This window comes from Myotis yumanensis, unplaced genomic scaffold, assembly GCF_028538775.1.
Source record: "Myotis yumanensis isolate MYYU_CA2020_CCGP unplaced genomic scaffold, mMyoYum1.0.hap1 SCAF_6, whole genome shotgun sequence".
NCBI classification, from domain to species: domain Eukaryota; kingdom Metazoa; phylum Chordata; class Mammalia; order Chiroptera; family Vespertilionidae; genus Myotis; species Myotis yumanensis.
Genome location: NW_027223757.1, coordinates 74,202,729 through 74,226,340, shown reverse-complemented (window position 1 = coordinate 74,226,340; position 23,612 = coordinate 74,202,729). Strand labels below are relative to the sequence as shown.

Genomic DNA, 23,612 nt, shown 5'->3' with positions numbered 1-23,612 from the left:
TTAGAGTCTTAGAAGGGTTCAAGCAACATAAACCTGACACTATGACTCAGGCCAGAGGAGACATGATTCCTGTGGAAGCAAGAATAGTTTTTTTCAACTGAGCACGCAACTTTATAATGGAGGCGTATAGAATGGATATTCTGCAGAACAAGGATAAATTAGAAGCCTGCCCAGCAAGACGGCCCACCAAATAAATACTGACAACCCGTGTGGCAATGGATCTCCCTGCTGACTTGTCCAGCTGCCAAAAGAATGGGGCAAGTTCCTAATGTTCATGAAAGTTCTGACTTTATTATTATTTTTTTAATATATTTTATTAATTTTTTTTTGTTTTTTACAGAGAGGAAGGGAGAGGGATAGAGAGCTAGAAACATCGATGAGAGAGAAACATCGATCAGCTGCCTCCTGCACACCCCCAACTGGGGATGTGTCCGCAACCAAGGCACATGCCCTTGACCGGAATCGAACCTGGGACCCTCCAGTCCGCAGGCCGACGCTCTATCCACTGAGCCAACCTGGTTAGGACAAAAGTTCTGACTTTAAATGATGCAGAATATGGAGATGGAGCGTGCTATGACATTCTTCAAACAGGCTTACTCAGTAAAAATCTGATAGTAAGTCCCTCCCTGTAACTGCAGTGATAAGAAATACAGAGAATAATTAGTCCAGAGAATAATTAGTTCAGGATGCACAGCCTAGTGATTCGGCATAGCAAGTAAAGCATGGGACTTTGGTGTCAGTTTAAGATGGTGTGTTTCTGGGGTCTGATGGTAAGCTGTCTGTTTGGGATCATGGCAGGCTCTTCAAGATAATGCCCTCTTTACATGGAAGGGGATAAAGAAAGATCTTTTACAAGAGCTTCCCTGAGGGTTAGACAGTTCCTAATGGAGGAAGAATTCCAGGCCAAGGCAGCACCATAGAAAGGGATAATAAAAATGATGATAGTTAACATTTATTGACCACTTACTAAGTGTCAGGCACTTTGCCAAACACTTGTAAGCATTATTTCACGAATCCTTCTAACAGCTGCAAAAATAAGGGCTATTATAGTCCACGTTTTATTGGTGAAGGAAGTGAGACTCAAAATGAAGTACAAAGGTATTAGGTAAATTGACCAACATTGAGTAATAGATCAGATGGTGCCAGAAAAGACTCAAGACTAATGGGTCTGCAGTAAGTCCATTAAACCTCCCCTCTCACTGGGACAATGAATGGAGTTTGGTGATAACGTCTCTTTCCATCAATTAATTGATGCTTTATTTTCAATCTTCTTTTATGGCTATCCCAAGTGTTCCATTGCATTCACTTTAGTTTTCTTTTACACTTTTATGAGCTTGAAGGATGTCATATATAGAATATTGGTAGAATTTATCTCAGATCCAAGCCGTCTAGAGAAATTCTGATGCCGAGTCTGGTCACATGGGTCTTCATCACATGGAGCTGGAACACAGAGTCCCCGGAGGAATGTGGCAGGGATGCTGACATTTGTTCATACTCCTTTTCTTCCCTGTAAACCCTGTTCACATTGGAAATGTGAAATGGTATGTGAGTGTAGGTTTGAAATGATGCTTTGCTGTGTGAATGCTGAGCATGCAATAAATAGACTCTTGTTCTTTCTTTCTCCTTACTCACTCGCAAGGGTGGTGAGTCACTGTTGGGAAAGGCAATTCACCCTAGAATAGTATTCTCAAACGTGAGGGTCCCTGAGAATCACCTGGAGGGCCTGCAAAAACACAAGTTGCTGGGCCTCAACCTATGGCTTCTAATTCAGTAGATCTGAGTTGGAGCCCAAGAATGTGTACTTCTAGTGAATTCTAATTGTGTTCTAGTGAGTTGGTATTCCATTGCTTACTCTCATCTCTGGAGTATACATTCATTAATGATACGTATTTTGTGAGCTCTCAGATGACCCAAGTTCATCTGGTTAAAACTTCTGGAAAAAGCAGACCACAGACCACATTGCTGATGCTGCTGGTCCTAGGACCACACCTTAACAACCACTGTGCTAGAGTGGAGATTTTTGAACTCTGGCTTCATAGGAGACTGCTTTGCATACACTTTTTTTTTTAATGTTGATGCTTGAAGTCCCTCTCCAGACCAAGTAAGTCAGAACCTCTGTAGGTGAAGTTCAGGCATCTGTGTTGCTAAGCTCCCCTTCTCATCCTCCACTGATCAAATGTGCAGCCTGAATTGAGACAGCAGAGAACAAGTTTGCTGTTGTGTGTTAGGCATAGAGAACTGAGGGTCATATCTATCCGAAGACTTGATTCTGAAAAAAGTATAAGCGATAATTACCTAAGGAATATCAAATTAATTAGGCCTTGATATCAAAGCATTATGGAATTGTTATGCCACTTAATCACACAGATGACAGCTGATGTAACAGGCTTGCTTTCTTTGACTAGACAGTGCAGTGCCCACTCCTTGGACAGGAGAAGAGACAAGTACCATTAAGTTTAGATGAGGAAACTGAGGTTTACTGGCCCTAATTGGAATGACATGTTATGCATATGTGTGCCTGTGAGTCTGAGAATGTGTGTCTGTGGTTATATAAGAGAGATTCAAAGAGATAGGAAGGAATTATAAGCACTTCCTATTGTAGTTAATGCCTATTTTCCATCTTAGGAAGGCTTTGTTATTATTGATATTGTTAACCTTTTGTACCAGTTCTGAGGGTTACATTCCTGCTTAAAAGATTATTTGTTTTTCTGACAATTTTGATTTTTAACATTTCTTATCCTTTTTGGTGTATATATGTATCTGCCCCTTAATTCAATCATTCAACATTGACTGAAACTCTGTTTCTGTGGTCAACAGACCCAAGGCTTTGTTCCTAAGATTATTTGATGCTGATTAGAACCTGGTTGTCCTGAGGCAGGCATGTGATCCAAGATGCTGGATGAGGCCAGTTTGAATTAAAAGGAAAGAAAGGAGAAAATGACATATTAAAGAAAAGAAATTGTTATGTTTACAGTTCCATTTTGTGTAGTTAGTTTCAGGAGCAGAGAAAAGACAGTGGGCTGGAGCACAATGCATGAGGGGAAGTGAGACAAGGTATTTTGAATAAACAAAGCTTCTGACACCCAAGGGGAGATGTGTCCAACAGACAAGTGCTTTTCAAACTTTAATGAGCTTATGAGTCCTGCCAGGATCGTGTTAAAAATGCACATTGTGATGTAGTCAGTCTGGGGTGGAACCCGAGTCTACATTTCTCACAGTGTTCCAAGTGCTGACAACCCTGCTGGCCATGGAACACATTTTGACTAGTGGGATATAGGAATTTTTTATTTGTGAATCCATAGTTAAACATAAAGGAGTGAAGGAGGGAACCAAGTGATTAAAGAGGTGGCAGGACATGAGAGAGAGAGCAGTGCCCTGAAATCAAAGGTGCTTCCAATAGGTGGGAATGCACAGGTTGGTAACTATAGCCTGAGGACAGAGAAGTAGATTTGGGTTTAGCATTTAATAGCCCCTGGAAACCTTTCTTCCATAGAGTAAGTTAACTTCTAATACTGCTCTGGGTGGGTTTCAAGCTTTACCATTCTTCTCAAGCCCCCAACTCTAAAACCTGAAGACCTCACTTCCCAATAAAATAGAGACCAATTAACAAAATCAACTAATTTCCCCTTAAAAACCTATACCCCTCAAATGTAAAACTTTCTACTTCCTTCTTTTCCTCCTATCTCAAAGACATTGGCTATAGGTCCTGTCTTAGTGTTGGTAACTCACCTACCTTCAATTTTGCTATTGTCTCACCATAAAATGTGTTCACGTTTTGTTTTTTTTTCCCCTTACCACTTCACTGATCTGTTCAAAGTCACAGGTGACATTAGTTGGTCTATCCTAATGGTCTATTTCCCACATAAGTCATAGTTTGAAGAAGGAGCATGTGATGATATTCTTTCCAAGGAAACATGAGAGCAAGTTTGCAATGGGGTGAAGAAACACTCTTCAATGATTTAAAAAAAAAAAAAAGACATTCACAGACAATAGTGGGATGAAGGCCTGGGATGGGGAGGGGATTGGGTGGAGGGGGGAAAAGGTGGGGGAAATGGGGGACATCTGTAATACTGTCAACAATAAAAAAAAAAAAAGGAGCACTGTGTAGAACATGAGGCCTGGCAGTGGTACTACAATCTTGCAACTCTGAGGAGCCAGGAACCTGAGGGTGAGCCAACACTCCGAGACAGGAAAAGCAGGAAAATGGGGAGAAAATTTTTTCTTGTAACATAAATGAACCACCAGGTCCGATGAGGGTGGAAACACAATCTTTCTGAAATATTTGAGATAATTTTTGTTGTTCCTTCCAACCCTACCAGACCGCTGTACCGATTTTTAGGTAATTTCCACACAAAGGTGGAATACTGGTGCTAGATGAAAGGTAGACCTATTTTCTACAATGTCTCCAAGTTCCATCTTATTCTAACCATTTGTTTGCATGTAACTAACATTTTTCTATATCATGTTTTTTTCTCTTTAATGCTCAGGAGCCCAGGTATAGGGGACAGTAGGTTCAGGGCCTCAGGTCTGGTAGACATCGAGCCTATCAAGTTAAGGTTTTCTATTACATATGTGCAATTCAGAGCATTCAACTGATACATTCTACCATAGCGGAATGTGTCTTTTTATCAGAGCTGCTCAAAGACAGAATATAGGCCCCCCCCCCCCCCATGCCCTATCCCTCCTCCCTATCTCTCTATCTCCAAAACTATCCTTTTAACTTTTTGGTCTGCCCCACACAAGTACAAAACTTATATCTTCTTGTACACAAAGCAATTTGCAGATGATTATTGATATTCACAGCAATTCTTCACTTGCCTATTACTTCAGTTCAGATTTCTGCCTGGTACCCAGGCCTTAGTATTTACCTCTTCTATGCAATTGAGATAGGGATGATATTTGTGGCTTAATTACTGAATGCTAAATCACCTGTGACTCATATCTGGCGTTCATCATTTTGAACGTATAGGAGGCACACATATAGAAATGAATAGTCATAGAAGTGCAGCTGAAAGAGTATTTATTAAATGTTACAGTGATCAGAATACATAACATAAAAGGGCATTCAGAATCTTCTCAGAAAGTCATAGCCAGTTTCCATAAAAAAAAAAATTCAAAACAAAACAAAAGTTCATATTTGGCTTATGAATTTCATGAATCCAGAATTTAGAAAATTTCTATTTCAGTGACTTAGCCTTAAAGACATAGTCTATAATAGGTCATCAACACATACATGTGATAAAATATATCACATATTCTAGAAAGGATATTTTCCTTGGCTTAAGGGCACATCCCATAAAAGATGATTTTGACATGTATGTTAATAAAGGTCATAATTACTTTGCTGTTTCTCAGCCTTTCCCCAAGGCTAACCCGTGCATGGGTTTATGTGTGGGTGGGTTACTTGGGTGGGTTTTGCAATGATTCCAAGTTTCCCTGGTTAGTTGAAATGTAGCTTTACGTGGGATTCTGCCTATGGACTTTAGGCAGCTATATGTGATTATGTAATTTTTCTCTCCCCCAAAGCCAGAAAAGAAACTTTCTTTCAGCTAGCAGAGGGCTTTAAGTGGTTTGCGTGGAGGAAAGATAACGAATACCTAAAATAAACTTTTCTCATGGTGAGTGTGATTAGAAGTATCAAAATATTTTCAGAAATGATCCATCGGTAGACTCCTGTGCGTGCTGTGTGTGTGCTAGGCTGCACCTCGGGTTTCTCACTATTTGCTCTGCTTTTTAAAGAATCCATGCTTTTTATTTCAAAACAGCAAAGTTTTGCCCTTAGTTGCTTCTATAAGCAGTTTGCATTGACAGATGCTTTTCCAAATATCTGAAAATGGAAACCATCACAGTTCTGCGAGAGATAGGAAAAGTCCATCTCAGAAGATGAGGAGGTGTATATTCTGCTATACACAATCAGGATAGGTGTCCCATCACTGCCACAGTGCACAGGGCTGTGTTGTTTGTGAAGGGAGAAGCACAGGGGGTATGTAATAAGCAGATCCATAAAGAGCTGCAATTTTGTTTGCTTCTAGCCCTGCTCCCACCTCCAAACACTAACCCAAATGCAAAGAATTGAGGATCAAAAGCTCCTGCTCTCCCAGCCATCACAACCCAGATGAGTCGGCCTCTTTCATGGAAATACAGTTTGGTTTTGTCAATTATCAATATGTTTTCCTCCTGATTCATTTCTTATTATATATCTTTAAAGTTAAATTAGTTATAATAAGTACTTCTCTTATTTTATTGAATTCCATTTCAGTGTTTTAATGAATATTTAGTAGAAAGTCCACAATGCTTACATTCATATTTCAAGTTATATTCAAATTTATTCAAAGATAAGATCGCCCAATATTATTAGAGAAGTCTACATAAATAATAGAACTGATGTTTTAGACACACATGTAATAATACTGTCTCCACATTATTTGCATAAGTTACAGAAATGTTTTTCTTAACATAGTCCTCCTGTTCCTCTTCTCAACTTGATATATTACTTTTTGCTATTTCTGGCAATTCTTTCTAGTACAAAAGATAAAATTTCAGCCACTTCAACTTTAAAAATAACCATAAAAAAGTCAACAAGAAGATGTGATTTAATCAAAGTGCCCTGAATCGATGAAAAACAGTTTATTTCACGAATTAAAAACTGGCTTAATAACACATTCTTAGGATTACAATGACATTTCCTCCAGCAATTTGGACGTGATCTGACAATTACGAATGTGAATTATGCTACATGTATCAATCTATTCTCATCACTGCAGTTTAGACAGAAAGATGAAAGTCATGCCTTCTGTTTCTCCACAGTTGAGTAACACCATGCTGGTTTTTACTATAACTGATGAAAGAAAAAGCATGGTAAACTGGAAGCATGTAACAAACACGGGAGGTCGTAATGTTTCCAGGATATGGCGTCTTGCCATTGACCACAGCCTCTTGGAACAAGATAAAGTCATTGAAATAGTTAACAGATGTTAGCCATACTTGAAATGTAGAAGTTCTATTGCTAACAAGTATGTGGGGTCGGCTGGAGATCTGGCGCTTGGTCCATTATTTAACTCACTTGGCAAATGGGAAGCTGAGATCCAAAGGCATAACGCATATCAAGGCCACACACTTTGCACACTAAGCAGGGCTCATAAACTACTGACGGTACGTACACGGCGGTAAGCCTGCTTGATTAAGTATTTCACACAGTATTTGGTATTTAGGGAAATCTTAGGGAAAGCTGAACTCAATTTTCACATCTACTAAATTAACAAGTGAGTTCTCTAAGAACAAAAGAGTAGACTTTTCTCCATGTTCAAAAGCATATCTACAAATTTTATTATTTAGCTTCAGCTTGTGATTTACCTGATGACTGGTCTCACTTTGTGTTGACTTCAAAATGGGTCCACTTGTATTCTTCTGAAAGGCATCTCTTTCCCCCCCAACTTGTGTCTAGTCCTTCACATTTCAGAACAAGTTGACAGGAATGATCTTTAGGTGCATATCTGTAGCTGAAATGGACCTCCTCAGCCTTGAGTCACAAATTCATTCATGTCAAGCATTGTAGGAGGCTTGTGCTACCTTCGAGTTTGTGGTTTTATTCACCGCTTTGCAAATAAAGTCACCAGCTTCCATTACTTTGTGAAGATTCACATCCTGGTAAAAGAAAGCCGGGGTACCAGAGGGGAAGAGGCATTTGGGAGAAAGAGGACAAAACAGATTCCTTTTAATTTTATTAACAGTTACTTAACCATTTAAAATACTAAAAAACATAATGCTCATTATTGATTTGGGGGCAAGCTTTGTTTTCCTGAACCATGTAGTCAACATTTTAGACTTTTCTTCATTAAAATCTATCTTGAAGTTGATCCTGTATTCAGGCTGGCCACACCTGGATAAATAAGTTTAATTCAGGTTGGTATCTGGATTCTAGGAAGGACAATACTGAAACTAGAAACAATCTATAAAATATCAGTGAAGGGCAATTAAAATAATAATGGTTTGGAGAAGTTTAGGAAAAAGGCAGGAAAAAATACCTCTTTACAAAGAAACTTGGTAAAGCTATAAGAAATACAGGGCAGTTGAATGTATAATATTTTTAAAACATATTCAGAAAAAATCATTAATCGTGTGCTACTGGAGGAGGTACCTGTAGGTCAAATGAAATGAAGAATATTTAGGGAATATCTGGAACTTGTTTGCCTGGGTTGTACTCTGAAAAGTTTAGGTAAATCCACGTATGACAGATAGGCCATTGAGTATGAAGACCAAATTCAAGGCATGCTCCTCAGCTCTAGGACTTAGCATAACAAAAGGTCACCCTCCAGGTCTCCACTCAGCGTCTTTATTGTCACTGGGGGAGGCAGAGCATTAGGTGGATTAACCAGAGATTTGTGCTCACGCAGCATTTCATAAGCTCCTATGTTCTCCCTCAATATGAACTAGAAACAACGTGGACTTAAAATTGAACAGATTCAGACTTCCTTGCTATTAAGGAGGAGTTTTTTTTTTAAAAAAATGTGTGAGTCTGTAATTTTCTTAAAATAAGTATAAAAAAATCGGGGGTTTTTATAACAATGATCATAAAGAGATCATCATTCTAATATACCCAATTAAAAGCTAGTCAAGAAAAAATAAATACCCAATTACTTCTCTCTTTTAATTGATTTGAGAGAGGAAGGGAGAGGGAGAAAGTTTTAAAACATGACCTGACACATATTCTGCATCAGCTAAGTTCAATGCAGTCATCGAATCTCTGAGAAAAGATCTATTTTTCTTCTGTTTCTGTCATGACTATACATTTCTGATAGAAATGATTAAGCTACTTTGTAAGTGAAATAATATTATTTCCTAATCATAGAAAATAGCCAATGACTTTTGGTGTTTACAAGAAATAGCTTTTGGCGTTTAGTGCCACATGATATAAATGAATGTTGTTGAGCATCTCTATGTAACGGGCATAGAGTATGAGTAAGCTATAATAACTGCTCTCTGACTGCACAGGGAGGTAGACACAGAAATAAAATAATTCATTCTACAACTTCACTGAAAGTGGGTTCAGAGGTAGAGGCATGGAGGGTAGCATGGAAGCACTAAGGGGAAGACCCCAACAGTATGGGCCTGTGAATAGGCAAGAAGATGCCAGAAGAATTTTTGAGGATAGCGGTGCTTCACTCTCAGGTGAAATCAAGTATGGGGAGTAAGGCTATTCCAAGTGGTTGTGAAACCATGAGTGGTGAGAAATAGAATGGTATAGAAATGAAGACTGCAGGCAATTTTGGTGTTGCAGAAGCATCAATATGAGTAGAGGAAAGAGAAGAGGAGAGAGGAGAGAGGGAGAAGGACAGAGAACATTCCATTTTGTAATCCAGATGATGCTTTTATATCTCAGAAAACATTATGAAGTTGTAATCATCTGTGAGCTGTTTTTCTTGCCTTTCGTATTTTTTCTCTAAAAAAATCTGCCTTATAGACGGAATAAGTCACGCTAACAAGCATGTGGCCAAACAAGGTGCTTATTTGGGTGAAATGTGTGCTTTTCAGGCACCACTTGTAAAGAGACTATTCTTCTTGTCCAGTGTCTCACATGCTAAGTATTAACCGAACTCTACTCCTCCACTGACCATTTTAAATGTGCCCTGGGCTCTTTGCCAGCAGCCCTAGTTGTCACTGGGAGAAAAATCAAGATCTCCCTTTTCTCCAAGGAAAACATCCATAAAAAAAAAAAATCCCCAAACTGTGAAAACAATAATCATAACAGGAAAGACACAGGCTCTAATTCACAAGGCATGTAAAACCAAATCAGATAAAACATTAAAAAAATACTTGGGAGGTCATGAAGCACTATAAAAATGTGAAATGGTAGCGTTATTGGTGATTGAACTAGAGCAATAAGTTACTTTATAAGGCTCCCCAAAGAATGTTTATTATATTTCCCCACTGTGCATTTTAGCAAATAGCAAAAGTATAGTAAAACTTTGACCTCAAAATTGCTTCCCAATCTGAGATGCATTCCAAGCTGGATCTGCAAGGAATACATGAATATTAAAATATGTAAAACTAACTTACTGTATTGAGCCCCAGGCCATTAAGCATATATATCAAATCCTCAGTGGCTACATTTCCAGAAGCACCTTTTGCATAAGGGCAGCCACCTAATCCTGAGACTGCAGAGTCCACCACGTTGATCCCCATCTGAAAAACAAACCGAAACACCCAGGGCTTGTATATTTCTGGCGTCTAAATTGTTGCATTTCTATTTAACCTGTTCCAAAGAGCAAATAAGCAAAATCCGAACCCCTTGTCCAAACATTCACTTACCCACCTGCTGCTACAACAGTCCTTGGGGTGCTGCTTTCTTTTCTGACTAATCTCATTTTTTTAAGGCTAACAAAGTCTGCTAAGGATCTTGGGAACTAGAATAATCGTAGATCAACATTAGGATGGTGTTTTCATTGCTAGCAACACATTTTTCTTTTGTAGGGGGTGAAGCCTGAAGTAAGATGAATTCACATCTAGGTTGTATATATTCACCAACCTCAAATCTCAAGTTTTATCCTAAAAGCATTATATAAACAACATGAAATATTTCTAACATACCAACTCAAAATCAAGGTGCCTTAAAACTTTCTGGTGATGGTAGTGGCAGCATCACTGCATTTGAAATACAATTTTTGTGGGGTCAATTCACCCAGTCTTTTCTGAGCCATTATTTTATACACAACACCCTGCTGCTTTGGGAGTAGTAAAGAAATATTTAAGAGGCAAAGCATCCACAACTAATAATAGCATCAGCTCACATTTACTAGGTCCTCACAAAGTGCTGCTTATTATTCTTAACACCTTATGAGTATTAACTCACAATCCGCACAAAAATCCATGAGGTGGGTGCTCTTCTATGTCCCCGAGTCAAAGATGAAGAAACTCAAGTACAGAAGGATCACACATTTTGCCCAAGGTCACCTCTGTCTCTAGAGAATTCCCATTCTGCTGTGATCTGTGGCCTCTGAAAACATTTGAGTTGGTACATGTTATGTGTCTGGGGATGTCGGAGGTGGAGGGGCTCTGTGCGTGCTGGAAGACATGAGCACAACAGGCTCTGAAAAGGGCCCTGGAGATGAGATTTGAATAACAGGAGAAGAGAGGCAGACGTATCATGCCTCCGTGAAAGATGATAACTGGGTAATCGAAAGCTACCAGGAGGCCCTATCTGATTCACTCCTGGGCATTAAAGGAAAAGTAACATGACCTCATATAAAATGAGAAGCACCTGAAAGCAAGAGCTCTTGGCCAACCTGCTAGATCAGCAGTTCTCAATCACAGAATCCCCGTGCCCAGAACACTAGATCCCCAGAGTTTCTGATTCAGGAGGTCTTGGCTGAAACTTGAGTATTTGAATTTTTAACAAGATCCCAGATGCTGCTCTCACTGCTGCTCTGGGGATCACTGTTTCCTTTTTCTTTTCTTTATTAATAACCTTTTTATTTTAGAATCATTTTCGATTTTCAGAAAAAAAATTTAGTACTGAACATTCCCATATATTCTGCACCCAGTTTCCCTTATTGTTAATATTTTCATAATTACAGTCTCGTTGTCATGGCTCATGAGCAAGTATCAAAAGTTATTATTAACTAAAGTCCATACGTTGTTCAGACTTTTAGTTTTTAACCTAATGTCCTTCTGTTTCAGGAACTCCTTCAGGTCACCACAATGCATTTAGTGCTCTTGTCTCCTTAGGCTCCTCTGGCCTGGGGTCGTTTCCCAGACTTGCTTCCTCTTTGTTGACTGATGATTTTGAGTAGTACTTGTCATGTGTTTTGTACAATGTTCTTCAGTATGGGTTTGACTGATTTATCTTCCCTCATGTTTAGAATAGAGTTCTGGGGTAAGGTGAGGAAGATGACACAGGTGGTTCTTAATTCCTCACATCCAGGGTACTGTGATATTATGATTGATAAAAATGCACATATTTGGTCATTCAGATGGCCAAAGAATATCGGTATTTCTCATATTTGGTCTTCCCTGGTTCCTGGCTAGAGTGCCTGAATCCTTGGAATTTCCTAAGTGATGAGAGTTATAAAGGAGTCTTCTGTTGTTAATGAGGTGACACTGGGATCTCACCTAGGGTGCTGGTTGTTGTCTGTGGTGCCATTATGTGGTTGGAGGGTTAGAATTTTCAGTCCCACCCCTGACCTCGAGGCAGAAGAAAGGCTGGAGGTTGACTTAATTTCCTAAGGTCAGGGAGTTTGGTGAACCTGTGCAGGTGCTGGGAGAGTAATGTGCTTGCAGAGGGCATGGAAGCTCTGTGACCTTCCCTGTACCTTATCCTATGTGTCTCTTCCATCCGGCTGTGTCTGAGTTATATCCTTAGATAATAAACTGGTGATCTAGTATGTAAAACATTTCTCTGAATTCTATAAGCCATCTAGAAAATTAGTTGAACCCAAGGAACAGACTGTGGGAACCTATGATTTATGGACAGTCTGTCAAAAGTACAGGGAACAGCCTCGACCTGTGACTGGCATCGGAAGTTCAAGGAGGGGGTTGTGGGAAATGCTAATCTGTATCCTGTTGCTTAGAGTCACAGATGAGAACTTGGGTTTGTAACTAGTATCTGAAGGTGGGGAATGCAGGCTTGTAGGATTGAACATTTAACTTGTGGAATCTGATTCTACTAGCATCAGAATTAAGTTGAATGGTCTAGAACTGTCAGTTTGGAGGGAGAAACCTCCTCCACCTCTTCCACATCGGAATTGAGTTCAGAAACCCAAAGAGATCATACTGTGAAAGTCCTCTGACTCATGGTATTAGCCTTTACCACCTGGCTGAGGTAGTATTTGCCAGGTAGTATCTGCACTGTGAAGCCCCACACCCCACTTCCCATACTGCACTCTGGAAAGAAACTCATGTGCAGCTCATACTTAAGGAGTGGACAATACCAACATAAACTATTTGGAATTCTCCTATAAGTGAGATTTATCTATTCTCCCATATTTGTTTTCAAACATTTGTTTATATCAGTAGGGACGCATAGGTATTTTTCACTTTGGGTTATAATCCAGTGTTATACATTGTGTTGTTGAAGTTGTTTGAGATTTGGTTATTGGGAGCTCTTTCTGTTAGCTCCTGTATTCCTTTAATAAGGCAAGGGGACCATGCTTTTTAAATCACTCTTCTAGATTCTTCCTTGTGAGACTTAAGATATGTTTCCTTAGGCTCATCAGGACAGAACCATAGTCCAAAGCCCTGGATGTCTTTGGGCCCCAAAAGAAGTTTGCAGATATAATCTGTTTGCTTCTGCACCTTAATTTCTCCTGATTATGCTTCTCAACATGGGAAGGTCTCAATAGCTCTCCTTCCATTACCACAACCTCTCTCAAACAGTGATCCTACAAGGTCAATCCTATTCAGGTGTTAATAAGTGACCAGCTAAAGTACGTGTCCATTTAAAACAGGGGTGGGGAACCTTTTTTTCTACCAAGAGGCATTTGGATATTTATGACATCGTTTGAAGACCATACAAAATTATCAACTTAAAAATTAGCCTGCTATATTTGGTCAAACATTTAATTAACTCACCCCTAATACTTGGCAGGATCAGACCAAATGATTCAAGGTCCACAGGCCGGACGTTGCCACCGCGGATTTGGAACAATTTATCTAAGTTGCTGTGAATCAAAATACTAAGTGTAAGAACTATGTGCTAGGAGTGAAATTTGTGGTATTGTCCGGTGGTTGGGAAAGACAAATGTCAGGATGCTGGCTCATCTCTGGGAGTCTGCCATTACATCCAGTGGGCAGAGGGATTCTTGATTTACAGACGTCTATCAGTTCAGTAGAATTTAATCTAACCCTCACCAAGACAGTTTTACTGGTTCTCAATCCTGGCTACCCATTGTAATCACCTTGGGACCTTTCAAAACTAACACCCAAACTTCTCCCCAAACCAATTATATCACAATTTCTTTCTGGGAATGAGATCAGGTATTGGTACCCTGTGATTCTTTTGTGTATCTAGGTGTGGGAATCCCTGAGGCAGAGGTTCCCATCCATCTTTCCTTTATTAGTCCTGGGTCTGAGTCAGCTTTAATTTGAGAGAAGCTCTGTACCCTGGGGGCAACAGTTAATTAAGCATGACTGGTGGACTTTTCAAGGACATCAGCTTCTGAAAGAAGACCCAAAAAAGTATGAGGTAGCAAAAGCCAGCAGTACTAGCAAGGTAGGTGAAAGGTGGTGTCAGCCCACCATGAGGGCTGGAATTCACATATCATGTTCCTTTCCCCACTACTGCGGATGAAAGCCCTGCAGCCACAGGGCCACACAGTCTTAATTGGCCTTTTGAGAAATAGTGAAAAAACAAGTCGCTCTTACCTTGTAACTAAAGCCCTACTGAGTGTAACTAATGTACCTTATTGGGTGACTAACATGAAAAGATTATTCATAATAAAAATAACCAGAGTCACAAGAGAGGAACAATAATTAACCAATGTCAAAATTGAGCAAACATAAATAAAGATAGAAAAACAATCTCACATCAAGTCAAAGACTGAGAGCAAACTAAAACACTGTGATATTTTACACTTTCAGCTCAAAAAGATTATTTACAATGAAATAGCATAGAGCAACAGGATGTGGGAAAAAAACTTCAACAATATGGACAAATCTCACAAACAAAAAGTTGTATGAAAGAAGTCAGGAGCAAAAGAGGGCATCCATTATGATTCCATTTAGTTAAGTTTTCAAATAGATAACAATTAATGCTGTAAGAAGTTAGAATAATAGTAAACCTTTGAAAGGTAACTAAAAATGGGCACAGTTAGAGCTTCCCAGGGTGCTGACAACATTCCATTTTTTGAACTGGGCTGGTAACACCAATGTCAGTTTGTGAAAGTTCTCAGAAGTTTGTGTTTATAAATTGGTCAATTTTCTGTGTGTGCATTAGACTTTGATAAATATCAATGACAAAAAAAAAAAAGCAGTCTTGCTGAAAATTCAGGTAAACAGAAAATTTAAACTGGTAGGGAAATAAATTGTAATTTTTTTTTCCCTGAGGGGCAATTAATCAGCAATTAGTCTTAGTTGCCCATATCCGTCATCCTAGTAATTCTTAAACAAAATAAAGTGTTTCCCAAGGAATAGTCCAAAAATCCTAAGTAAATACATGATGGGAAAAAATAGGTTTATAGCTGTGAGTATGCAAAACAGAGTTTATTCTTATATTATTATTCATTAATTATTGTATTATTTTCTATGTGAATAACTGTAAACCTACTTTGCCCACCCCTATAATTAGATGAACATATATTATATATATTTAATGTATATGTGTTGTATCTGAAACATACCACTAACACACATCTATATATAGATTCATCACAGTAAAATTTATAAGAATAAAAATTTGAAAGCAATTCATATACCTATAATGGGAAATAAATTAATTATGATGTAGCTATAAAATGGAATGATAAATGCCATGTAAATGCATAGTTAAGGAAAAGAAACAGGTTAGAGAATGTTATAACAGCACATAGAATCATGATCACATTTTACCCCCCAAAAAATAGGATTTGGATGGTATACCAAATGCTAACAGTGGTGATCAGTGGGTGGTATGATTATAAGTGATTTCTTTTAATTCTGTGAGCCCTTGTTTTCCAATGCATGTGCGGACTATTACCATACATATAAGTAGAAAAAGTAAGATTTCTGCAAATTTTAGCCTGCTGTAGAATGATAGTAGATAAATGAGAATGAGCACAAATGAATCCAAGACTGAATTTCTCAGTATCATTATTTTGCACCTAATTGATCTTCCCAGGGTCCAGGACTGTAGAGCTGCTCTGCATGTCTGGCAAAGGCAGATGTGATCTGGGTGAAAAGCTACCTGGAAAATGGTCCTTTCTCTTTCCTGGTATCAGACTAGATCTAGACATGGATTCTCTTTCAGTAAGCTCTTCACACATTAATGGAATCAACTCTAAAAGCAATATATGGATTTAACGTTTAAAGAACCAAATTTAAAAGGAGCTTATTAAAGTATACATTATCTGTGAAGAAGAATATTAAGATATTAGTTCCTTTTAAATTCCCTCAAAAAACTAAAAAACAAAAAACCCACATACACAGTATTTTTAAAATATTTCTTTTTATGGAATATCTCCTACATTCTGTCCTCTATTAAATGTGAAACTCTATTCCTCAGAAATAAAGATCTCTTCAATGGCTAATGTTACCCATATATTAAGTAAGAAAATTTTATTTTTATTATGCATGTTTTTTCTGCATCTACTTTTCTATCCCATTAGAAATGACAGATAATGCTATGTAAACAAGTTCTTAACAGGATGAGAATAAAACCATTATTTCTTCTCTTCATGAATTCTGTATGGCAAACAAGGAACAATATTTTGTGATCTTTATTATTAAAATTTATTATTGAAATTGTGGTATTAAAGCAAATGCCACTGTATGTACTATATAATATAATATATTTGAAAATAATTGATGGGCCACCTGATACAAGAGATTATCTGCACTGAAAGATCATTCTTAGAAAGACACTCCTTTTCCCACTTCTCCAAATGTAAATCACTACTTTTAAACTTTCAGGCTCCTGTGTGTGTGTGTATGTGTGCGTACACCGTGTGTGTGTGATCACACAAGCACAAGTGTTTTGCACCCTATAATGCCAAAACAAAACCTTTGTGTTTTGCTTTGAAGGAAAGTACATCTTTAGATGAGTAACCACATGGTGGCAATGTAGCTCCAAAATCCACCCAAAGTCAAGCAAGAATAACTCCATGGTGTTCCAGCGCAAGAAAATGGCAAACACGTAAATAAATAGCTTTATGTAATTCAAATAAATACTTTTCCTTTAAAATAAGAAAACATTTACAAATGGTGTATAACACAAACTGTAAGTCAATTTATTCAGTCTATATTTTTTATTCTTCTTTTAACTTGAACGTGTTTATTAATCCTGTTCTATGTGCCGGGGACTTAGAATACATACAAAGTCATGTACCTCATGAAGCATGAGAAATGAAACTCACTATATATTTTGTATGTCACTGAGAAACAGCTTATTATCCAATGAGAAATAATTATCTTTAGAGCTCAAGGAATGGATTCTCCCTAAAACAAAATAAATTCAGAACTCAAAGGATTGAGCTGTCCTTGGCCCCCATGTTTCTCAAAGCTCATGATTAAAGCTATTAACCCAGTAACCCAGGCTATGGTAAACTTGGTGAGTGCATTTAGAATATTCCACCTGCTTGAGCTCTCCAGATACCAGTATGTGCTTGGATCTAAATGCTGAGGAAAATAGATAAAATACTAGTGGCTGCTTTTGCTGGGAAATGAAAAATTGGTGTAGCTAGGTCATGAACATATTGCTCTGTACTACAACTCTGGGTGCGCTCTGAGGAGCACTGATTCTCTATGGTGTTTAGATGCCAAGACTAGGCTGACATGTGAACTAAAAGAAAAGTACCGTCTTGACGTTTTCTTGGTGCTGTCAGATCTTACTATTTCCCAAACAAAACTGAGAAATGCAATAAGAGGAGCCAAAAATTCATTTTGCAAAATATTTAATGAAATCTAAATTTTAGGTATTGAGGATACATAATACTAAAGTCTCAAGGAACATATACAATGTTAGTAATGCTATTTTTGAAATGGCAGTTACTATGTTTACCTTTGAAGATAGAATTTTATTTAAAAATCTTTAATAATGTTAGATTCAAATAAATTTTCTGATAATGCAAAGTACTTATTTTTGGATTTAACTTACTTGGGGGGGAAAGGCACATATTCATGGAGGGTAAAATATTTTGAAAATATAGAAGAACCCAACTGGTGTGGCTCAGTGGTTGAGCAACGACCTATTAACCAGAAGGTCATGGTTTGATTTCTGGTCTGGGCACATGTTCCAGTTGTGGAATCCACCCCTGATGGGGAGTGTGCAGGATGTGGCTGATTAATGATTCTCTCTCATCATTGATGTTTCTATCTCTCTCTCCCTTTACCTTCCTCTCTGAAGTCAATAAAACTACATTAAAAATATATGTAAATGAAGTACTTTTCTCTTCCAGTGGCCAGGCAAGAAGTTGCTAATGGGTCACAGCATTCTTTCTAACAAGCTCAGATCTTGCCTTGAGATGCTTCTCAACCAGCACTCTAGACAGTTACTATATATTGAGTACCAGCTGAGAAAGAATCCTATTTGCTATTAATATGTTGTGAACATAATATCATGCTATATAAGCCACAGATAATGAACAGTTAGCATACAAGAATAAAGCACAGTGTTTTAAAAAACTGAAGTACATACCAAAATTAGTATGTAAATAATGATAGGCATACAGATTGCTGTTAGGGGATGACTAAGCTAATGGTGATTGATTACTAATATGTTCTATAACATCTTTCACCTGAGAAAGGTTTTCCTACGTGTTTCGTTTCTCCTCACCTTAACACATCCAGTGAGATAGTCTTACCTTCATTTAGAATATTTCAAATTGAAATAGAGATGGGGGTGTGTACATAGAAGGGGTATTGGGAAAGTAGAAGGAAAAACTGATAAGGGGAGTTTCAATTGTAGTGACACTGAGAAGATAAATACTATTAGTTACTGAACATTTATTAAATGATTCTTTTGTTGTAAGTATTGCACCATATGCTTCCCATATGATAAAACCCCATAAAATCAATGTGAAGTGAATAGTAATAGTAGTACATGCCTAGATTACTGATGCGGAACCTGAGGCTCAGAGAAGGCAAGTGCTTCATAGAGGAAGAACACAAACTCAGTCTAACAACTGTGGGCTACTGCTCAATAGTCAATATAAACTGATCACATGCCAAACAAATTACTAAACACAGATTATTTCATTTGATTGTGAATTAGAAAGAGAGCATTGACAAATGAAAATACTTCATTTTCTTATCTTTCTTAAACTTCCTGAAAAGTTTCTATTACAATTTAGCAACATTATCAAAACACTTAAGAAAGTAAATGATTGTTGTCCCAGTCATAGTATTTTTAGGAAGCTAACCTGAGAAAATAGCCAGAAATGCTAATACAGGTTTATGTTCAAGGGCGGATGCTCTTTGTAGCATTATTTATAGCAGTGGGAAAAGCTCATAAGTGACATGTCCAACAAGAGAGAAATGGTTAACAAATACTTCAACAAAGATGAACTATTATGAAACAATTATGCATTTTTAAAGAATATTTAATGGTATGAAAAAATGATTATAAGAAAATTGACAATTAGTATCCTGCCCTCTATGTTTGGCAAGATTCATTAGTGTTTCTAGATTTTTAAAAATCTACTTTATTATGTATATTTGTATATATAAATCTCTTGTATATTTAAACCTCTTCTATATATAAAGTTATTATACACACAGTCAAGCAATTAGGACAAATGAACCTTATTTTTACTCTTCTTTCACAATCCCTTCTTCTACCACTAAAATATCCCCACCCCTGCCCCCAAAGTAGACAGGCCTTGCTCTATTTTCTAATTTCTTAGATTTAATTCAAATTCTACAGATGATCCCTTTCAGGATCATCTCCTTTTGTCCATTCTTGAGTGGATATTGCCCCTACTTCTTTAATAGCTATCCATTCTCTCTAATCTATTAGCACAAAATATTTGGATTAGTTGTGATAATAGGAAGACCATATATATTTTTTTAAATGTTAAAGCAGCAAGCAATACATATTAGCTTCATGAGGTTAGGAATTTTATCTCATTCATATATGCTCAGTATATAGCATTAGTACCCAGAACATAAGTTACTATTCAAATGTATTTTAAAAAATAGTCAAGCCGAAACCAATTTGGCTCAGTGGATAGAGCATCAGCCTGCGGACTGAAAGGTCCCAGGTTCGATTTCGGTCAAGGGCATGTACCTGGGTTGCAGGCACATCCCCAGTAGGGAGTGTGCAGGAGGCAGCTGATCGATGTTTCTCTCTCATCGATGTTTCTAACTCTCTATCTCTCTCCCTTCCTCTCTGTAAAAAATTAATAAAATGTATTTTAAAAAAATAATCAAGTAAATGATATGCATAGAAAAATAATACATGTAATATCAAGAGCTTGGTGCAAGTATGTCTACACAGGGTAATAAATTAACTTGATAAAATTCAACTAGAGACACAGAACTACATAATAAGGATAACCAAATAAATAAAACATGTCAATAGATCACTATTTTGTTTGCTACCTAAACCTTCTTTTAGAAGTGTCTCATCATAAAGATGGGCTTTTAATTGTTTGCTCACTGACTTTTTATTAATCCTGGCTACAGCTGATTAGACCTACATGAGGTCAATCACAGTGCCCTCCCCCAGAATTTGGAGCAAAGACAAAGACAGAATCCATTCTTCTCAAAAGTGAGATGTACAGCATATGGCTTTAGCAGCATTTTTTTTTTTTCCAATGGGGAGCAAAGAAAATTGGTCTGTAGTAAAAGGTAAAATGAAGCATAGTCAAATCAGAGAAATACCACCTGAATTCCAGAAAGCCTTTCAGTGCTTCCTGCGGTCCAACTTTAATTTCCTCCCTACCTTTGTTTTTAAAATAACATTTAATGAGAGCTGTGCCAAATGCATTTACCCACAAAATAATCCCAGGAAGTAAGTACTATTATTATCCTCATTTCATAAATGAGAAAACTGAGCCACAAAATGTTTAATAATCATACAGAATGTCACATATTTGGTAAGTGGTGAAAGCTGAGAGTCAGAATAGGTGTAAAGGCTTCCAAATCTCTACTCTTGACTTGCCAGTATATTTTCTCTAAGAGGTTTCTATGAGACACCATGGTATCCACATAATAGTCTCCTTTCTGCTTAAGGAGCTCCAGTTGGCTACTGTCACCCTGGACGCAAAGAGTAGTACCTAACACATCATTAAGTTAATGACCTGGCAGAGAAGAAATTCGTAAATACAATGAGCTATAATATAAGGTAGAATGTGGTAGCTATTATAATAATGATAAACAACGCTATTCAGAAGCACCACTGATATAGGTTCTATATTTTGTAGTGGAGCAAGGAAGGAGAGGTAGGGGGGAAAGTTTGATGAATGGTTTGGCTCTGAATTAGGCCTTGAAAAATGTGGAAAAGTGGGGAATGAATACTCTACAGAGAGGAAACACTGAGAAAGACACATATGATGAACAGGCCAAGGACAAACTGAGTTTAATGAGACTTATTGTAAGGAGTGTTGGGGTGTAGATGGAATACAGATCCTCATCATGGCAGGCCCTGAATGTCCTTCTATAGGGTATGAGCTTTATTGTCTAGGACATAAAGACCTACTTAGAGTTTATGAGTAATCATGCCTTCATCAGGATTTTGTTTTACTCAGATTTCATTACCAAGGGAGCAATAATTGTGATAGAAAGAATGTTGAAAAATATGTAAATAGAAATACTAGCTAGAAAATAAGTACAATGAATCAAATCAGTGGTGACGAGTATTTAAAATGAAGCAGAAGGAATAAAAATATTTTTAAGGAATAAAGTTGAAATAAGTTTGTGAGGTAAAATATTGTCTAGAACAATGAGGAATAATGGGAAAAAAAGTGTCATTAACAAAAGCATTTGATTTTTAGTTTAACAACTAAATGGAGGATGATCTAGTAACTGGAATGATATATAGAATCAACTCTAGTGAAAGCTAGAAATTGCTTTCTTAAAAATCATTATAAATGTAGAAAACTGGATAGATAACACATGATGTTTCTTAAAGCAACCCTGATGTTTCAAAACTAACATTGATTCTTTTTGATCTCTCATTACATACCCATTTCCCCTTGCTCATCTGCATCTGGGGTGATTTCATGGCCTCTATTATGCTCTAATTCATAGTTAAGCATTCTTATAACCCAAGGAATTAGTCTCCATTGGGCAGTAAAATTATTTTAGAAGATAATGATAACATGTTTCCTGGGTCTCTAAGAAGAGTCCAAGGCTCCTCCTCTCTGCTGAGTAATGGGGGTGTGGTTGGTGGTATTGGGTGACAGACATTCTAGGTAGGTTTAGGGGAGCCCTAGAACCGAGGGCTTGTACACAAGACTCAGAAATTCCTAACCTTCTGGCTGAGATGACAGGGCATCAAAGGCAAAGTGAGTTGTGTGGCAAGTAGGATTCAAGGTAGCCTCAAAGACAATAGGGCACGTAAACCTGTCATAGAAAGCATACAAGAGTTTCCCATTTCCCCCGATAGGGCCAAGAGGGCACTGGTGGGCATAATGGCACTAGAATCATGACTAGGAAGTGCAGAGTGTGGGCTAATAACCAGAGATCATGGTTAGGGTACCATCACAAGGACCAAGGCTGAACAGCCTGGAACGCTCCATCTCAGGGGTGACAAGGGACTGAGGATGCCATTAGACCAGGTAACCCTTGACTAATGGCAGGATGGTACTTAAACTTCCTTCAAACTTAGCTCACTCTTAAGGACAGGAGAAAGAGGGGCAGGTGAAACTTGAGACATTTATTTTTAAATCAGAAATGACTTAAGATGATTAACACACATATTCAGCCATTTATTAGGAGGTATTTAGGGGCATTTAAATTGGAAGATTCATTAAACTGGACATTGTTATATATTTGCATAGATATGGAGTGTAAAATATAATATTACATCACTGTGTTAGTATTACCACTCACATTCTTATTGTTCATTTCAAATAACTCAAGTTCAACCTGATTTCTAAATAACTTACCAAGGATCTTGCTTACTCTAGCGCCACCATTGATCAGAATATCTCACAAGATATTTATGGTAACAAGATATTAATTTTTCTAAGCAGTGAGTACAAATTGAAAGAAGAAAGCTTGACATACATGAAATCAGAATGGGCTTTTCTCCAGTGGAAGCCAATTATTCAAAGAAGGTAGGAAAATAAGAGTAGGTGTAATTACAGTTAAATATATAGGAGATTAAGCAGGTTTAGAAAAAAAACAACATATCTGGAAAACATGATATAATCAATGGTTGCGACAGTTGTGGGCATTTATCTTGGGATAAAACTCAGAGTTAGATAACAGTGGTAGTTACATAATTCAAGATGATTTTGTGGTCCAGAAAGTAGACACATTCTGTATGGTTCCAGAGCAAAACAACAGAAGGAGATTGTGCTTGATTATGAGGGATAATTTTCTAGCCATTCAATGCTGCCTAAACTGAATGGGTTAACTCTCAAAATAACTATCTTCTTGCCACTGAAAGTATAAAAAGACAATCAAAATCTACAATTGTAGAAAAAAAATCCCTTCTACAGTGAGTGAAAGCCATGGTCTTTTTGATGGCCTCTAGGATGTTATCCAGTCCTAAATCAGGCTTTCTATAAATGCATGTTAAATTTAGTTTGCTCAATAACATGCAATTGTGTCATAAAGTTATAAACATAGACAAATAGAATAAAAATATTAAGAGCTTCTGCTCTTGTAGTTTGAAGCAACGCATTAATGAGGTCAGATCACTCATTGGTATCTGAACTAAGACAGGGAAATTTTTAGCAAAGACGCAGTGATTTCTTAAGAAGGCAAAAATGCAATAAGCCTCCAGATGGTATGTAGCTGTGATGTCCAGTGCTAGT

General features: G+C 37.6%; 1 protein-coding gene across 2 annotated transcripts in view; it reads right to left on the bottom strand.

Moving 5' to 3' along the window:
- Window positions 1–5,003: 5,003 nt before the first annotated feature.
- Window positions 5,004–23,612, bottom strand: part of HMGCLL1 (3-hydroxy-3-methylglutaryl-CoA lyase like 1) — a 164,739-nt gene continuing 146,130 nt past the window's right edge. For both annotated transcript variants that reach the window (XM_070418368.1, XM_070418367.1), the window contains 2 exons: window positions 10,057–10,182; window positions 5,004–7,644 (listed from right to left, as the gene is read on the bottom strand). In XM_070418368.1, the coding sequence (XP_070274469.1) occupies window positions 7,543–7,644; window positions 10,057–10,182 (228 nt within the window). In that variant the 3' untranslated portion in view covers window positions 5,004–7,542. The remainder of the gene's footprint in view (window positions 7,645–10,056; window positions 10,183–23,612) is intronic.